Source organism: Coregonus lavaretus, assembly GCF_964263955.1.
Source record: "Coregonus lavaretus genome assembly, chromosome: 22".
Lineage (NCBI taxonomy): Eukaryota > Metazoa > Chordata > Actinopteri > Salmoniformes > Salmonidae > Coregonus > Coregonus lavaretus.
Window position 1 is genome coordinate 39,661,375 of NC_140009.1, and position 18,499 is coordinate 39,679,873.

The 18,499-nt window shown below is 41.8% G+C and overlaps 1 protein-coding gene across 1 annotated transcript in view; it reads left to right on the forward strand.

Annotated features, from left to right (window-relative positions):
- Positions 1 to 6,768: 6,768 nt before the first annotated feature.
- The window catches only part of LOC311149391 (forkhead box protein J3-like), a gene marked incomplete at both ends in the record, with an annotated part of 52,462 nt that continues 40,731 nt past the window's right edge, over positions 6,769 to 18,499 (forward strand). Inside the window, 2 exons of the mRNA XM_084186569.1 lie at positions 6,769 to 7,107; positions 16,614 to 16,688. Of these exons, the coding sequence (XP_084042695.1) occupies positions 6,769 to 7,107; positions 16,614 to 16,688 (414 nt within the window). The remainder of the gene's footprint in view (positions 7,108 to 16,613; positions 16,689 to 18,499) is intronic.

Sequence of the window (18,499 nt, forward strand, 5' to 3'; positions counted from 1 at the left end):
TTTTACTGCATTGGAGCCTGAATGAGGAGTGCATGAACATGCACCATAGAAGGACTACTCTACCTTTGGGTACAGTACATTCCACAGATGCTTGGGCCAGAGGAGAGCTGGAAAGAAACTAAAAGAGTAAGAATTTTACACCAAATAATATTTTTTGCTGCTGTCTTTGTTTTTTATGGTCAATTGTACAGGTTTGAGTGAAGTTTAGACAGAGGAAACAGTTGCTAGGCTATATAAAATATATATTTTTAAGCAGCAATATGTAACTTTTTGGCCGACGCGACCACATTTACATAGAATTGTAACTTATAGATCTGTCATTCTCGTTGAAAGCAAGTCTAAAAAGAAAGGTAGATCTGTTCTATGTGCGCTATTTCTATGCTTCTCGCTCTTAAGTTTAGTTTTTGCATCTTTTACTTTTGTTTTTGTACATCAGCTTCAAACAGCTAAAAATACAATATTTTTGGTTATGAAAAATATATTTCACAGCGTTTTAGATGGTACAATGACTCGCTACACTATACTTGCTTGTTTAGTCACAAACTGAAATTTGGAGAACTATTAGAATTGTAGCAACCAGGACATGGCAGAGAGATTTAGCATACACAGCAAATTTGAAAGTGTTAATTTTAACACATTTTTACATTTTAGTCATTTAGCAGACGCTCTTATCCAGAGCGACTTACAGGAGCAATTAGGGTTAAGTGCCTTGCTCAAGGGCACATCGACAGATTTCTTCACCTAGTCGGCTCTGGGATTAGAACCAGCGACCTTTTGGTTACTGGCACAACGCTCTTAACCACTAAGCTACCTGCCGCCCAGTGTTTATATAGGGCCACTCTCATCGGTGTTAATTTAACACTTTTGGTAGTGTTCATATTTAAACACTTGGATTGTTAAAATATAACATTTCAGATGTTGTTCAAATAACCCATGGGAGTGTTTAACACCCTCAGTATTAAGCAGCAACACCTTTCAGTGTTAAGGATCAACTCTAGAGAATGCATCCTGTAACTGAATTGACACCAAGAAGTACCACATTTTCATGCTAGGAAATAACCATTTTTTGTCTGGTTCTCTCCCACTCATATATCAAGCCTGCAAGTTTTAGGTGACTTAAAAAGGAGCATTAAAGGATTATTTACAAAAGTAGTGATTCTGCTTTGTTTAATTTATTTAGGCCAAAGTGAAAACAGTGCATTACAGGCGCATCAGAATGAAAACAGTGCATCACATATAGTACATGTACCGAGGCGCCTGTGATGCATCACAGGCACATCACAGTGAAAACAGTGCGGCACAGGCGCATCAGAATGAAATTGGTGCATCACAGGCGTGATTGCAACTGATTCAAATGCATTTCAAATGAAACTTTACCACGCAAGACAATCTTAGGGTCATCCTCACTGTAAAACGTCTGAGCAATAGACTTTTCTATCAAACAGAACCGGCAAAAGTAATGACCACTGAAGGACTCTGTGAAACCAAGGACTGCGTGCATCCCCAAATTGTCTCCAGTTATTTGGCAGATAGTGCCATAAACCCTATCAGTTGAAAAAGGCAAATTTACACCATCACTCTCCAGTTTTTTAACATCATTAACCAAGGGCTATAGAATGGCATCAAAGCCATATTTCTTTAGATCTTGATAATGAAATAATTACACTAAATAAATATTAATCACAGCAGAGTTAAACTTGGGTGGCAGATTCCTGAGGACAAAATAAATGGCGCCTGTCTTGTGGAACACTACACTTGGATTCAAGCGGGTTGGCAGTTTCAAAGTCATCATAGTACAATTGGATCTGTAAAGCATTTCTATGTTTTGAGAACAAGGGATGAGTTTTAAAGTAACTTCCATCACAAAAGTCTTCGTAAGTGTCTTCCACAGATATATCCCTAGGTGCATTTTCCAATAACTTACAGATTTCAGAATTGCGACACATAAACGTCAATGTTTCCAGTATAGGAATATATACAATAGTGTCTTTCACTGGGACTTGATCATACATGCCTGTTTGTTTATTTCGCCTGCTATCATATCTAACTCCCAACACTACTTCTACTCGCTCCACAACACCCCATTTTTGGTTGAAGTACTATTTTCTCTTGGTTTCTGTGTTAAAACTGGCAAATGAGTTTTCAAAGTTCTCAAAACTATAATTTACAGTAGATGTAGAGGGGCTTATCCATAGGAATAACTGACAGAACTTCTTGTTTAATTTGGGAGTGCAGACCAGTAGTAAGCTCTTCTAAATCACACACTACTGTTGACACAACACTATTTGCAACACCACTAGCTTGCAACTTGGCACACATATCTTTAGCAAGACTGTCCATTCTTCTCAAAACAAATCACTTTGAGTGTTATCATGTGGGACACCAACGTCACCACCCATTTGTGTAGCTTCTAACTGGACTGTAAAATCAGCAACATGAGAGGGCCCTTCTAAGCTCAATGCATCAACTACTTGACCGATATCCTTATGAACACTATTCAAATGTTTTCTGAAACCTGAGTACGTTGAAAACTGCCGTCTAAAACTATCTTGAGCACAGACCATTCTAAACTTGGTGGAGGGATAGAAGCTATGCTCAATTCTCAAATGAGAAATCAATGACTGGCTGTTTCTGTGCAACGCTTGACAACAAAAGCACCGTAACATACATTTATCTAGTTAAGAAGTTTTGTCCTCAACTCTATCATGCTAGGGGCCTCTCTTGTTTTGCCTACATCAATGTTGTAGATGGTTGTCTGCACAAATGTGTAGAAGTTGACAAGAGTATCATCATACGTCAGGTTAAAGACAAAGTGGGCTTTGAACAGTTCATCAAACGCACACAGACCACTAGTTGCCTGGCAGGGAACAAGCCTCTTGTCCACCACAATGTAGTAGTTGTCAATCTTGCTCCGTCTTCTTCCGACGGCATGGAGGTATGGCTGTCGACCATGGCTCCAATCAAGATGGTCTTCAATGCTGCAGAATGACTGCAACACACAAAGGGTCTTTTTAAGTCACTATCCACATGTTAAGATCATGAAGAGACAACCCAAAAAAGAAATTACACAACAATTACTGTATCATCTTACCTTATGAAAGTGTACTAGTCTGCCCACAGCATCACTGGCACTGATCTTGGTCCTCTTCCCGCCTGCTGGTGGTGGGAGGAGATGAAGCAGCAGCAGCAGGGAGGACATATAATTGTCCCAGTCTGAGGGCAAGAAAAGGCAAACACCCCAAATCACATAAAATAATATAGCTGAGTTTGAAACATTGCACTACCCACGAGAGAATCCACTTACTGGTTTCTATGTCATTCTCTGTCCGTTTTTCTGCGGACTTCAGGAGGCGACGCAAATCGGTGGTCGTAATCAGGGATTCTGCCAGTTTGATGACTTTAGGCTTCAATACAGTGTCCCACTTTTCAAGGAGCTTAGAGGATGTTTCATCGTCGAACATCAGCAAAAAGTCCTGATTCACCTAAAACAAAGTGGATCAACTCAACTTCATGACCAACACACAATCATGTCTCAATCAGAAAAATAGCCTGTAGTTCTGATTCCAAGACATACTACATCACTCACCAATCCTTTGACGTCCAGAAACCTGGGAAGGACTATGAGGACATCTGTGCTTCTGTCTGGACTATACACTAGCTCCTGGTGATACTGGAACACCTCCTTCATCTTCTGATAGATTTGTTTTGGACAACGAGTGGACAACGAATGATATGGCCTCCTTGCAAGCATCACCAACAAGCTGGTGGTCCAGGTCAGTCTTCCTCCTATGGGTTGGGCCTCCCGACTGGGGTGAAATACTCTTCTTGATGGGTCGACGTGAGGTCTTCATTGATACCGTCTTCAGGCGATAATTCAGATATCCTTTGCCCGTGTCAGGATCATAGAAGTGTTCCTTTGATGTGGGGAAAAAGGTGACCAACCTGGTAGTCAAATGGTTATTATTTTTAGACTTGATTCTATGACTGTTTGATGCCCCTTTCAGTCCACAGAACAAGTGTCAAAATATTAAGGGATCTTAACGAAGTAAAGAGGGTCACAATTCCAAGAGGATAACGTTCTCTCTGTTGACGAGTGGGAAGCCTCCTGCTCAAAAACAGTAAATGATACTGCCAAATATGTTTAACCAAAGTTTTGTTGATGAAGGTACTGTATCTTTCTACAGTCTCAATGATGCCAAATAACAATGTATAGTTTGAATGCTTTGATCCATTGTTTGTGGCCAGATTGGCTAATGAGAAGCTTACCCTTCCATCTCTTTCATGATGCTTACCCTTGCATCTCTTTCATGATGCTGACTAAGATGGAAGTTCTCTCCTGGTTCTGTGGTCCAATGTTTAGGTTGTCTGGTACTCTTTTAATACGTCTTGCCCACCAGGTCTACTAGTCAGGGCATCACGGACCATCTATTAAGACAAGAGAAAACTTAAACAATTTAGGGTTGGTTTATGCTGTCTGAATCTCCATGAGGAGCAAACACAGAAATGGGATTATCAACATCCAATATCAGTTATCATTATACCTCTTTTGCTGCTGAGGAGTCGATGGCCTCATCTCCTAAGGTTGTGTTGGCCTTTTTAGACGGTCTTTCTGGAGATCTCAGGTCTAAATCACTTGACGAGAGGGATAATGTGTCTGTGCACGAACTAGGTGTCGAACAGCCTGCAGGAGAAGTCTGAGCACAATGGATCAAAGCAATCAATCTATACATTCATGTTATTTGATATCATTATGTGAGACTGTAGAAAGATACCTTCATCAAATATCTTTGATTGTGAGACACAGGTCTGGATTGGCCTCAATCAGGTCCAGCAGGACATCCTCCTCCACCTCAGTTTGGGAATCATCAAAAATGTATTTGTGCTGCAGAGGGCAGTCCAAACATATTTTGGACTTCAAAAAAGAGAGACTAATCAGAATACAGGGAGATAAGCCACTTAGGGGGCAACAGAATGGGTCTGACCCAAATCAAGCCCAAGGGTTCAATTTAAGAAAATACATCAGACAGTTCACCTTGATTGATTAAGTCTCCATAAGAGAACCCAGGCTGCAACTTCATGAACTTCTTGCATTTTTGGTATTGGACCTTCACCTACAGGTTACACTGCACTCCTGCAAAATGCAATTACACACAATGTCATATTTAAGTTAAATTTGGTTGCAAACATTTTATGGTGTAGCCGTACATATAGAAACAATCACACAAAATGCCCCCTTATACCCTCTCCCCTTTGTCTTCCCTGCAGTGGATCAACCATTTGTTCCAAATGCCACTTTAATGATGTAACAGGTGTCTGAATGCCTGCGGGTCTGGGGCTTGGCAAGGCAATATTTCAGTGAAATCAACCAAGCTAGCTAGCTATCTAACTAGCTACAAACAGTTACCACCACCACTCAAATCTATAGGAAAGAAACTGGCCAATACATTTCAAGCCATATTGGCTTGAACACAATGTCTGATCTGTGATCAACAACAAGCACACACCATAGACATGTTAATTTAAATGACAGAGGACAACCCTATCACGCCTGGCCAGGTGCACTAGTTAGCTAACGTTAGCGCTAAGTTACAAGATGTTGAGGTCGGTGTTGTAGCTAGCTATCTAGCTAGCTATCTAACCATTTTTGGCCAGACAAACATTCTTAGTTATATGCGTTTTGAAGAACAAATGAGTAGATATTAGCGATGTTGTTACCTTCACTTCCTGGCTAGTTACATGCTGCACCAAATGAGGCTCAAATTGATCACACTAGGCCACACCCCAGTTAACACCATGCACCTGCTGCACCACACATTTTAGTTGGCCTCGTGAACTCAACACGCACATGTTTGAAATCACCTAACGGTACAGCCTAACTCTGATCCTTTTGGATTTCGATTCATTTTCTCAAATCGAATAGTTTGCTAATTTTAGCGAAATAACGAAGTTGAGACAAAGTTCCCGCCAACATTTAGCTTATTAATCTAGTGCTAATGTTAACTAACCACGTTAGCTAGCTAGCAACCTTTAAATCTAAACTTTGCAGATGTAGCTATATCTACAAACAAAGATCTCAACCATTCACTTAGCCGATATAAGAAGTTTGGCCACCAGCTAACTTATTAAACAATGAACATATTACTTACCTTTCAATGCTGCGCAATTCCAGCTGCCCTTGCACCGTCGGCAATTAGATGAAAAGGAAGTTTCAAGTTAAAACCGGGAGCTCAATCAACCCTGCTCAGTGCCACCGCCCAACCTCTCACCTGGGAGAGGGTGTAAAAACAACTCTTAAATCAACACCTCTTAACACTAAAAATGTAACACCAAGAAAATGAACACTTGTTAACACTGGCCAATTTGCCTTGTAGTGCATCTTTAAATTGAGGGAGGCTATGCCAGACACAGTATTTGCTGTGCTGAAATCTGGACCATTCCATGAAAATAATAACATAAAGAACGAAATCTATATCCTGACACATCTATTCATCCGTAGCCCAGTCAGCTTCAAACCATGTATCTGTACGTTTATTCTAGTGTTCTCCTTTATCCACCCAATACTGTCATTTTTGGCTATGATCAAAAACAACATATCTGTTATGCAGTTTGTTCCATCAAAATGAGCAGTTGTATAGCAAACATTCTCCTTTTCTTCCAGAATTCACCCGGGACCGCTGTGCAACAGCAATCCAGTGAGCCAAAGGAGAGCATCCCCCTGCCCCTGAGTCACTCCCCTCCCAACTCCCACAACCCTTCACCACCACCACCATGACCTCTGAACTAGGGAGCAGCCTGACCTCCATGGACTGGCTTCCTCAGCTCACCATGCGGGCGGCCATCCAGAAGTCCGACGCAGGGCACCACCACCACCCCCGCGGGCATCATGGCCACGGGCCGGGCAAGAAGAGCGCCCCGCTGTACCCGGGCACCACACTGGACCAGGAGGAGGCAGCCCGGCACCGGGACGGCAAGCCACCCTACAGCTACGCCAGCCTCATCACCTTTGCCATTAACGGCTCACCACACAAGAGGATGACCCTCAGCGAGATCTACCAGTGGATCTGCGACAACTTCCCCTACTACCTGGAGGCAGGCAGCGGCTGGAAGGTAAGGGGTGGAAATAGAGGAATGGAAGTGTGAGGGAGCATTTGGGGTGCATTAAAGGGTTGGTTTACTTAAGAATCCGTTTGTTAGACTGCATGGCATTAGGTGGTGCTCATCTTTCCCATTCGTTTGGGATTGACGGCTGCATTTTCTTTTGAACGCATGAAGGGTGTGATTAACGTTGGACTATCCCTTTAAGGAACTAACTTACTAGACATCCTAGGAATACAGGAATGCTGTATTGTGCATGTAAATCTCGTCGACTCCAGACGACCAGATGATGAAATATACAGTATAATCTGGCCCAAGGACTAATAGGCCCACTGCTCATCCTCAAACTGTAAAAATGTACTCCCAGATGTACCTGGCCCAGTGCAGATGCTGTGGTTGAAACGGTAATCTGCATCAAAGGGAACGTGAGCGAATTCATTACAGTCAAGGTGATTACTATCAGCTGCACACAGTGGGAGACAGACATGGAGCCCAAGCAGTCTCTGGATTATTTGATTTTGAGAATATACTGATGATGTACAACTAAAAGAGCTTGTACAACACACACACACACAAACACGTAAGCATGCACACTCACACACACTCACACACACACTCACTCACAGTGAGTAAGAGACACTCCCACTCAGGTAGGCATACATGTACAGTCTACAGATTACAGTGGTGCGGCTCAGCTAGAGGAGATGGGTATCAGCCCAAGCACGCGTTTGCTTTGTATGATAATGTGGATGCGCAGGCAGGAGAGGCTGGGTTGAAACCAACACAAGCACATTAGTGACAGGAAACACTGAGTGTAATCTGATAACTCGTCAAGGTCATAACACGTCCACATGGTATGAGGCAGCAGGACATGGGATGCGTGTGCCATTTGGGATCTCAACTGCTCGTTTGATACCAGCTGTCATGGAAAGAGGTGCTCTGCTGGGCCGGTAATAAAAGTGTGTTTAGTTTCATGTCACTATGAGCTATTATGACATACCATGTGTTTACATGCATACCTGCATAAATATTAGTGAAAGAGGAAAAAATCGATACAGTTAACTATTGGGATATTATTTTTGACTATTTATAGTTTTGACAATATCACAATATTATTTTTGCGCTAGTTTGCTGTACCTGCACCAAAACTCCAGTATTTTTCCTTCATAGCTTGGTCTGCATCGTCTTTTTAAATAGGGAGCCAATTTGTTTTCAGCACTTCTATTTCCATGGCTGATCAAAACTTGTTTTCTCATGGCTCTCGTTTCCCTGTGCAGCAGACATATGGTGAGCAATATGTTTGGAACATCGAATCACAATAAAATCACAGTATCAAAAACATATAGAATCGTGAGAATCACAATACATATCGTATCGGTACCTAAGTATTGTGATATCGTATCGTGAGGTCCCTGGCAATTGCCAGCCCTAATATGTACTTTTATATATACAGTACCAGTCAAAAGTTTGGACACACCTACTCATTCAAGGGTTTTTCTTTATTTTTTACTATTTTCTACATTGTAGAATAATAGTGAAGACCTCAAAACTATGAAATAACACATGGAATCATGTAGTAACCAAAAAAGTGTTAAATAAATCAAAATATATTTTATATTTGAGATTCTTCAAATAGCCTCCCTTTGCCTTGATGACAGCTTTGCACACTCTTGGCATTCTCTCAACTATCTTCATGAGGTAATCACCTGGAATGCATTTCAATTAACAGGTGTGCCTTGTTAAAAGTTAATTTGTGGAATTTCTTTCCGTCTTAATGCGTTTGAGCCAATCAGTTCTGTTGTGACAAGGGGGGGGGGGGGGGGGGGGTATACTGAAGATAGCCCTATTTGGTAAAAGCCCAAGTCCATAATATGGCAAGAACAGCTCAAATAAGTAAAGAGACACGACAGTCCATCATTACTTTAAGACATGAAGGTCAGTCGATACGGAAAATTTACCAGCCTCAGATATTGCAGCCCAAATAAGTGCTTCACAGAGTTCAAGTAACAGACACATCTCAACATCAACTGTTCAGAGGGGACTGTGTGAATCAGGCCTTCATGGTCGAATTGCTGCAAAGAAACCACTACTAAAGGACACCAATAAGAAGAAGAGACCTGCTTGGGCCAAGAAACACAAGCAATGGACATTAGACCGGTGGAAATGTGTCCTTTGTTCTGGAGTCCAAATTTGAGATTTTTGGTTCAAACTGCCGTGTCTTTGTGAGACGCGGAGTGTGTGAACGGATGATCTCCGCATGTGTAGTTCCCACCGTAAATCATGGAGGAGGAGGTGTTAGTGTGTGGGGGTGCATTGCTGGTTACACTGTCTGTGATTTATTTAGAATTCAAGGCACACTTAACCACCATGGATACCACAGCATTCTACAGCGATACGCCATCCCATCTGGTTTGCTCTTAGTGGGACTATCATTTGTTTTTCAACAGGACAATGACCCAAAACACACCTCCAGGCTGTGTAATGGCTATTTGACCAAGGAGAGTGATGGAGTGCTGCATCAGATGACCTAGCCTCCACAATCACCCGACCTCAACCGAATTGAGATGGTTTGGGATTAGTTGGACCGCTGAACGAAAAGCAGCCAACAAGTGCTCAGCATATGTGGGAACTCCTTCAAGACTGTTGGAAAAGCATTCCTCATGAAGCTGGTTGAGAGAATGCCAAGAGTGTGCAAAGCTGTCATCAAGGCAAAGGGAGGCTATTTGAAGAATCTCAAGTATAAAATATATTTAGATTTGTTTAACACTTTTTTGGTTACTACATGATTCCATATGTGTTATTTCATAGTTTTGATGTCTTCACTATTATTATACAATGTAGGAAATAGAAAAAATAAAGAAAACCCCTTGAATGAGTAGGTGTGTCCAAACGTTTGACTGGTACTGTACATTTGGAATAGAAAGACAACAAAGGACAGTATTTAGAAGTTATCACAAGTTTGGAACACAGTATCACAATTTAATGCAGTATAACTAATATATTAAAGCAGGTCAAATTTGTGTAAAAACAGCATTGCAGTTTTATCTGCGTCTCCGTGCGCAGAGCAGGCCAGAGATCAAGGAACTCCTTTACAGTTGGAGTGTCGGTGACTATACCCTGGCGCCGCAGGGCGAATGTGGTCTGCATCTTCCTATCGATCAGGGGTAAGTTCCTTTCCATCTTCTGAAGTTCTTGGACCATTTCCTGCCTCAGCGTTTCAAGACTCCCCACGTCCTGTCCAAGGGGGGAGTGTGGCAGAAAGTTAACTTCAGCCAGCTTTATGTTTGAGTGCGGTGGTTCATTCTCTGAATTGCTTCTTCTTCTTTTTCCTGTGTTTACGGAGACCTCCTGGCATCCTGCGCTCCTCAACTTGGTTCTGTAGTTACCCATCTTGAATTTGATGCTGTTCTTCCATCCATTCCACCCAGTGTCAGATCCTGCCTCTTTCTGACAGGGGTGTTTCATAACAAGAGCTGTAGAACTTGTATCTCCCCCTTCCACTATAAGGTGCAGTGGTGCCTTTTGTTGCAACTCCTCAATGTTCATCAAGCAGGTAAGTTGTCCGTCAAAGTCAGGGTCATCATACAGCAAGCGGAGGTCGTCGTCAAACTCAAACTTGTCCTTCAAAATGTTTATCAAGTCATCAACAGATGCTGGAACTGAGGTTTATCTTCCTTGTATGGTCAGCATCAACAACGCAAAGTATCATGCTTGAGGAGCTGCAGCTGCCATTGCTGAGGAAGAATACAACATTGAGAGGTTGCACTTGGACTATCAAAACAATACAAATGGTAACACTAGGTACATAACAAATAATGACTCACCATAACATTTTCAACTCTGTCTCACTCGCATTAACCTCTTGGGGTCAACAGCAGCTGGCCAACAATGTTGTATGCAGAAAGGGTGACAGTGTCGTTGAGCTCAGATTGCAATTGGACAGACAGGCTAACTTGTGTAGATGATAGGTCGTTGGAATGAAGATGTTCTACATACCATGACTCAAAGTGACTGCAGATAAAATAAACATTGTTATTCACAAGATATATCTGAGCAATTTTGCTGAACTGAGGCAGCCCCCACTGACTCCAACTGACAAAAACATATTATGTTGTCCATCTCAGGTCATTTCAACCTAAGCTTACCTTTAACTACTGGCCTTCTGTCTAGAGCACCAAGATCCTGTAGAGAGAAAGTATCAATAAAGAATTAGTATTACAATTTGTAGTGGTAACATTCTTAGGGTTGGAAACGAGTCTTTACGTCAAAGTATGTAGGCCTACTACTGTTCTTTCAGAGAATTACAGAAAATATTTATGTTTCACACCCAAGCCAAATATCAATGTCAGAAAATAAGGATATGTTATTTGAATAGTACATAACTAATTCAGAATTCGTTTTAACTTTCAAAAATCTAAGTACTGCATTGTAATTGACAACTCCATTGTGTCCTCCTCCCAGAGTGCAAAGAGCCTTGGCGTGACCCTGGACAACACCCTGTCGTTCTCTGCTAACATCAAAGCGGTCATGCTCTACAACATTCGCAGAGTATGACCCTACCTTACACAGAAAGCGGCACAGGACCTAATCCAGGCACTTGTCATCTCCCGTCTGGATTACTGCAACTCGCTGTTGGCTGGGGTCCCTGCCTGTGCCATTAAACCCCTACAACTTATCCAGAACGCTGCAGCCCGTCTGGTGTTCGACCTTCCCAAGTTCTCTCATGTCACCCCACTCCTCCGCACACTCCACTGGCTTCCAGTTGAGGCTCGCATCTACTACAAGACCATGGTGCTTGCCTACGGAGCTGTGAGGGGAACGGCACCTCCTTATCTTCAGGCTCTGATCAGACCCTACACCCAAACGAGGGCACTACGTTCATCCACCTCTAGCCTGCTAGCTCCCCTACCTCTACAGAAGCACAGTTCCCGCTCAGCCCAGTCAAAGCTATTTGCTGCTCTGGCACCCCAATGGTGGAACAAGCTCCCCCACGACGCCAGGACAGCGGAGACACTGACCACCTTCCGGAGACACTTGAAACCCTACCTCTTTAAGGAATACCTGGAATAGTATAAAGTAATCCTTCTACCCCCCCTCCCCCACCCCCCCATTAAAAAAAAGAAGGAAAAAAGTGGTTTTCCCACTTGCTATCATAAGTTGAATGCACCAATTTGTAAGTCGCTCTGGATAAGAGCATCTGCTAAATGATGTAAATGTAAATGTAATTAGGCAGCATGCCATTGAATCAAGCTTAGACTGCGCCATTTTGTGCACCTGTCACGTTGCACTCAGCAATTGCAGACATGCGCCAAATGAGGTAGCTAGAGATCTTGACAATGGATATATTCTCCAAAAAACGCTACCACACAAATAATGTTCCAACATTAAAATGTATAGCTACTGTTATCTATCGAAGCAAAGTAATTAATTTACCGCGTGAACCGCCAGGCGACAGTGCGCACTTATATTCGTTTGTAGGTCGTATATTCGTTCGTAGCTGGTGAAGTCCACTCCAGCAGAGACACATCTGACTCCAGTCACTTTCATACATCACGTGCGCTCCCAGAGCTTGGCTTGCCTGCATTTAATTTCCAGCTTTCATTAATTACTTTAAACTGATTATATATCATCAACGTTACCTAACGTTACTTCCCCACCACCGGCATTTTCAAATCATACTATCTAACGTTAGCTAGCTTAGCACTAGCCAGCTAACCTACCTGGCGCCTAGATAACTAGCTAACTTTAGCCCTGCCTGGCACTTGCCACCTAACCAGATTGCTAGCTTGACAGATATCCATTCAAAGTTCGACAAATCATACATACACGATGCAGTTAATAATCATTAATACATTCTTACCATTAAGAAAGTATCCACTGTCACGGGGACCGTCCGCCATGTTGGAACGATTTTGAAATGCCACATGCATGTCTTTGAACGTCGACGCATATGACGTCAGATGTAATCAAGGTCAAACTTGACAGATGTGTGCCTGTCAATATATCATCAGAAGTCTTGTTTACATAAACTCTCCGATACATTTCATGTGAATAAAAAAATACCAGTCTCACAAAATCAAAAGTGAGGTGCATGTTGTGGGAACCTAAAACAATTATGTTACTACAACGTTTTCACATATATTATGTTTACAGAACTTAATCCAATTATTTACTAGTACTGTTCGGGTTTAGTGTGCATATCCCCTTTTACTAATGTCACAGCATTGTTGCTTTAAGTAGGCCTATTTATTAAATGTTTTCCCTTTATGATGATGATCAGGACCTGTTAGTGGTAGTTTTGTGGTAAAAATAAAATTGTGTAGGGATTTAAAAATATTACGTTCATGATTCAATTTCGTTTTAATGTTTCAACGTTCACACCCCTAGTTTAAATTGAACAATCTAAAATACATATTTTGTATAGAATAGTTTATATCAGTGGTATTCAAAGTTGGGGTCGGGGAATTGCAGTGGGGTCGCCAAATAAAATAAAACAAGAAAATAAAACAAAATAAAACAAGAAAATAAAACATGTATTTCTTATATTTTTGGTGGGGGGAACCAAAAATCAAGAGTACAGATTATTTTGTGGGACAATATACAAACGTTATTGAGAAAGATAATAATAAAAAATTAAAATAAATGATTGAGTAAATGTATGTATTGGTTCTCTTGTTTAATGAATTGAAGGTTATTTGTTGACATGAAAATTAAAATGTACCTTTTTTTTTTAAAGGTTGTCATTCGATTTGGGTGGTGGGGTCACAAGAATTTGTGGTGAAAAAAAATGTGGGTCCCCGCTGAAAAAGTTGTAATACCTCCAATATGGATGTTTTATTGAGTTGTATTCATTATTTATGTTTATTCTCTGTTGCCTGGCAACACAGACGTACAGTGCCTTGAAAGTATTCAGACCCCTTTACTTTTTCCACATTTTGTTACATTACAGCCTTATTCTAAAATTGATCAAATAAAAAATGTCCCACGGGGGGTCAGTATAAAAAAAAAAAAAAAAGGTTTTCTGGATAAGAGCGTCTGCTAAATGACTAAAATGTAAATGTGGTGTTGATTTCAGAAGGGTCTGGAATGCCACAATTGCAAGGCTTCATCTTGCATTTTAAATAATTGATTGAGTACAGTTCATACCTGTTAAATGTTAACGACACTGCATCATTTTGGCTTAAAATGAGAATAAGAGTTTTGAATTATATTGAACAATATTTAAAGCTGCAATATGTAACTTTTTGGGCGACCCGACCAAATTCACATAGAAATGTGAGTTATAGATCTGTCATTCTCATTGAAAGTGTTGGAGACCGTTATGACCTGAGCACCTTTTCTTGTATAATTAGCGTATCAGTAGTAATTATCCTGTTATGGGTTAGGTTGAATTATCTATGTGTATTGTATTTAGGCCTAGGGGAAGTACAAAAGGGTGTAAGAATGATTTTTATAAGGGTTGGATATGAGCCATTTGTCAGGGGTTAGAACATGTTTTGCAGAAATGAATAGAAACCACCTGTCTGGGTTATGATAAGGTCGAGGTTGAGTTACTTACTGTCCAGTTGCTGTGGGAAGTGAGGAGATGACTTTCAACAGCGTAGCTAGGGAGTGGAGTGAGGATAACAGGATGCAGACAGCTGAATCGTATCTCAAGAAGGGAAGACTGAGCCAGACCGCCATCTGGCCCACCCTACTGTGACATTACCCAATGTACTGTACTGTATTGTAGTTAAAAGACTGTGTGACTCTGCATCTTTATGTTCTCAACTGAAGCATCCAGTTGGAGGTAATGAATGTAGTTTGAGTGTTCTTGGTGTCCGCCTGGAGTTTGTACCAGAAATCTAGATCCTAACAAAAGCAGGTCTAAGAAGAGGTAGATATGTTCTATGTGCGCAACTTCTATGCTTCCCGTTCTAAAGTTTTGTTTTTGCGTCTTTTACTTTTCCGTTTTGTACACCAGCTTCAAACTGCTGAAAATACAATATTTTGGGGTATTGAAAATATATTTCACAGCGGTTTGGATTGCACAATGATTCTCTACACTACACATTGCTTGTTTTGCCACATAAACTGAAATTATATAAAATTAAATTAGTTTATATTATTCTGATGACGGTTGGGTCTTCGCTTTGTTAGGAGGAAGAATATGTTTGTCCGGATGTGACGTTAGGGAGATGACGTCAAGGATGCTTGATGCAGCGAAGAGGATTGTAGGTAGATCTGATTCAATAAAAAAATGAGGTTTTGCCATGTATAACCACTGATAGGTGAAAGAGGACTGGGTCGACAAATCCACGAAGGAAGGAGCCGGTCACCATGGCCAACCTTTCTGCCAACCTTTCACTAGTTTCTGCTATCTAAGTTTCCTTTCAATCCCAGTCTGTCAATCCACCCGATTCGTTCAAATCCAACCACATGCTTTGCTGCACTATAGTGTTTTTTTTGTCGGTCTGTAGACATCTCTTCCACACACAGATCCTCACTAGGTCCCCAGGGACAGCGGAAGCACCTTCTTCTTGAATCTCTTTGTGCCCATCACTCACACAATGGGCTTCACTAACAGCAGATTTCCCATTCTCCACTAAGAGGGTGGGGTGGTGCTCCATCAAATGGAATGTTAATGTATTTGGCTGTTTTGAAGCAGTGACACATATTCAACCCCCTATCCATACAGGATGTGTCTGTCACTGTCAATGCTTAGACCTGTAGTTAAGGTGTCCCAGTGATGTCCCTCTCCCCGTCTCAATTGTGTCAAGGCTTTAAAATCCTTCTATAACCTGTCTCTTCCCCTTCATCTACACTGATTTGAAGTGGATTTAACAGGATTTAACAGGTGAAGTATATTTCACCTGTAAGTCGCTCTGGATAAGAGCATCTGCTAAATGACTAAAATGTAAATGTACAATTTCACCAGGTCAGTCTGTCATGGAAAGAGCAGGTGTTCCTAATGTTTTCTACACTCAGTGTATTTTTTTTATATATTTCTTTAACCCAAAATCCAATTCAATTCAGTGATGCTAGTCATGGCATGCTTTATGTTTAGTACTGCTAAATCACATACTGTCTCCATTCCATAGTCAACCATCTAATACTCTTAAACTTTTCTTGGCCTGGAAAACAATAGAGCATGGCGAAATAGAGAATGCAGGTACATCTAGTAGGCCTAACTAACAGGTACCTGGGAGGGTGTGTGGCAGGCTGGTAACGTGCCCTGAAGTAAAATATTTACTTGTCTTAGTCATACAGACCAAGTGAAAAATTATATGCTGTAATGTTGCTGTGATGAAGACGTGTCTAACAGCCCTCCTCTCTCTCTCTCTCTCTCTCTCTCTCTCTCTCTCTCTCTCTCTCTCTCTCTCTCTCTCTCTCTCTCTCTCTCTCTCTCTCCCTCTCACCTCTCTCTCCCCCTCTCACCTCTCACCTCTCTTCTCTCTCTCTCTCTCCCCTCTCTCACCTCTCTTCTCACCTCTCTCCTCTCTCTCTCTCCCCTCTCTCACCTCTCTCATCCCTCCCAGAACTCAATACGGCATAATCTGTCCCTGAACAAGTGTTTTCTCAAAGTGCCTCGATCTAAAGATGACCCTGGAAAAGTAAGTATTCCCTGACCATTATAGTCTGAGTACATATTTAACCTTGAATGACCACATGTTTTGGTAGGAGAAAACAGAGTCAAGTGTGTTTTCTATAAAATCGCCTACTAATTAGGTTGAATATGATGCGTCATTTCGACATGCTCAGACTCCTCCATGCACAACGAGAAGAATGAGGAAAAACAGAGGATAAACCAACAGAAAGAGGAATTATTTTGGAGGATTTATGGAGAAAAGACAGTACAGGCCTTGATAAGGAAAAACAAAAAACAAACAGACACAAAAGCACTTAAAGGCGAGGTAGAATCATTCGGTACATTGTAATTGATGTGTACAGTGTTAATTACACTAAAATACACATTTCATAGCTAAAAAGTGCATTATTTAAAAATCAATGTACACAGTTGGTGCATTATTTGAATAAGTGCACGCATGAATGAAAATCAATCAACTCTAATGAAAACAAGTTCTAAAAATAACATTGGCAACATTAGCTGGAGCTTGACCCATTTCATTTGATTTACCAGTAGAAAAGAACTCTGAACATTCTAAACAGCATCACAAACAAATGCTGCTAAGGGAAAACCCAGAGACAAGAATACAATCTCTGACCTGCTCTTCTATACAGAGCATACTTCTTGCTTGCTATTCTACCGCATGTAGACACTTTGGTCATGCCAGAAAGGGAGGAATCACTAATGGTCGACAGATCTTGGTATTTGATGAATAGGAGCCTGATAATCAACCCTTCACCATTAACACCTACAACTCTGGCACCGTAATGATTCAAGGCGTAGAAGCTGCACTTATCCTCTATATACAGTACATGAGTTTACATCACTGAAAGAGCTAGCAGACACCTTGGAAGAGAATGGCACTCTAACTGCTACACTTCAACCAGAAGACAGACTTGATGAGAAATCAGTTAATTCCAAAAGTCCCCCCACCCTTATATCTAATAACCAAGCTACCCTCACAGACATGGAGAGTGACAGCCTGTCCCAGCTGTCCCAGGCCTTTTGGAGTATCTTCCTACTGGAGTTAGAGGTGAATGAGCTTCGTGGTGAGGTGACAGTTCTGAGGCAGTGTAAGGACGAGCTGAGACAGAAACTGGCAACGGTCGAGAGCATCGCAAGGAGAGACGAAGCTGACATCAGGGAGGAGCTACAAAAGGAGTTGTCAGCAGTCATAGAATTGCTACAACACAGAGAAACCACCCTCCACACTCTTAAGAGTGGAGCCTACCAAAACCTTCACTACCACACCCTCCCCTCCCCTCATCGGCAGTACCACTGCTTCTCACAGTAAACCTCCGGAACTCACACAGACTCCGCACAAGAGGTCAGTAACCAGACCCAGAACAACTCCTCCTCCCACAACAGCACATTCCCCTCATCAGATAGGTCTTACCAGACCTCTCCAAGATTCTCACATCTCAGCACCAGAGCCAGCGGAGCCATACTGGAATCCACAGGAGAGAGGAAGGCCACCTGTGGTCCCAAGGAAAGGCCACCAATGGTCCCCACCCCGTTCCATCCAAAGAACATCATTCCAGACACCACAGCACACAACAGCAGCACACAGGCAGCACACCCTATGGCCTCCATTTTATGTGACTCCAATGGGACATTTCTCAGAGATCAACTGCTATTCCCTGGCATGTCAGTCAGTAAGCTATGGTGCCCAACAACAGCAAATGCCTTGAAAAGTCTGTCAAGCAACAACTTAAATGGGGCCGAACATATTGTAATTCACACAGCTACTAATGATTTGATGACAATGAGAGGACATGTAGGTCCTCCAATGCAGCA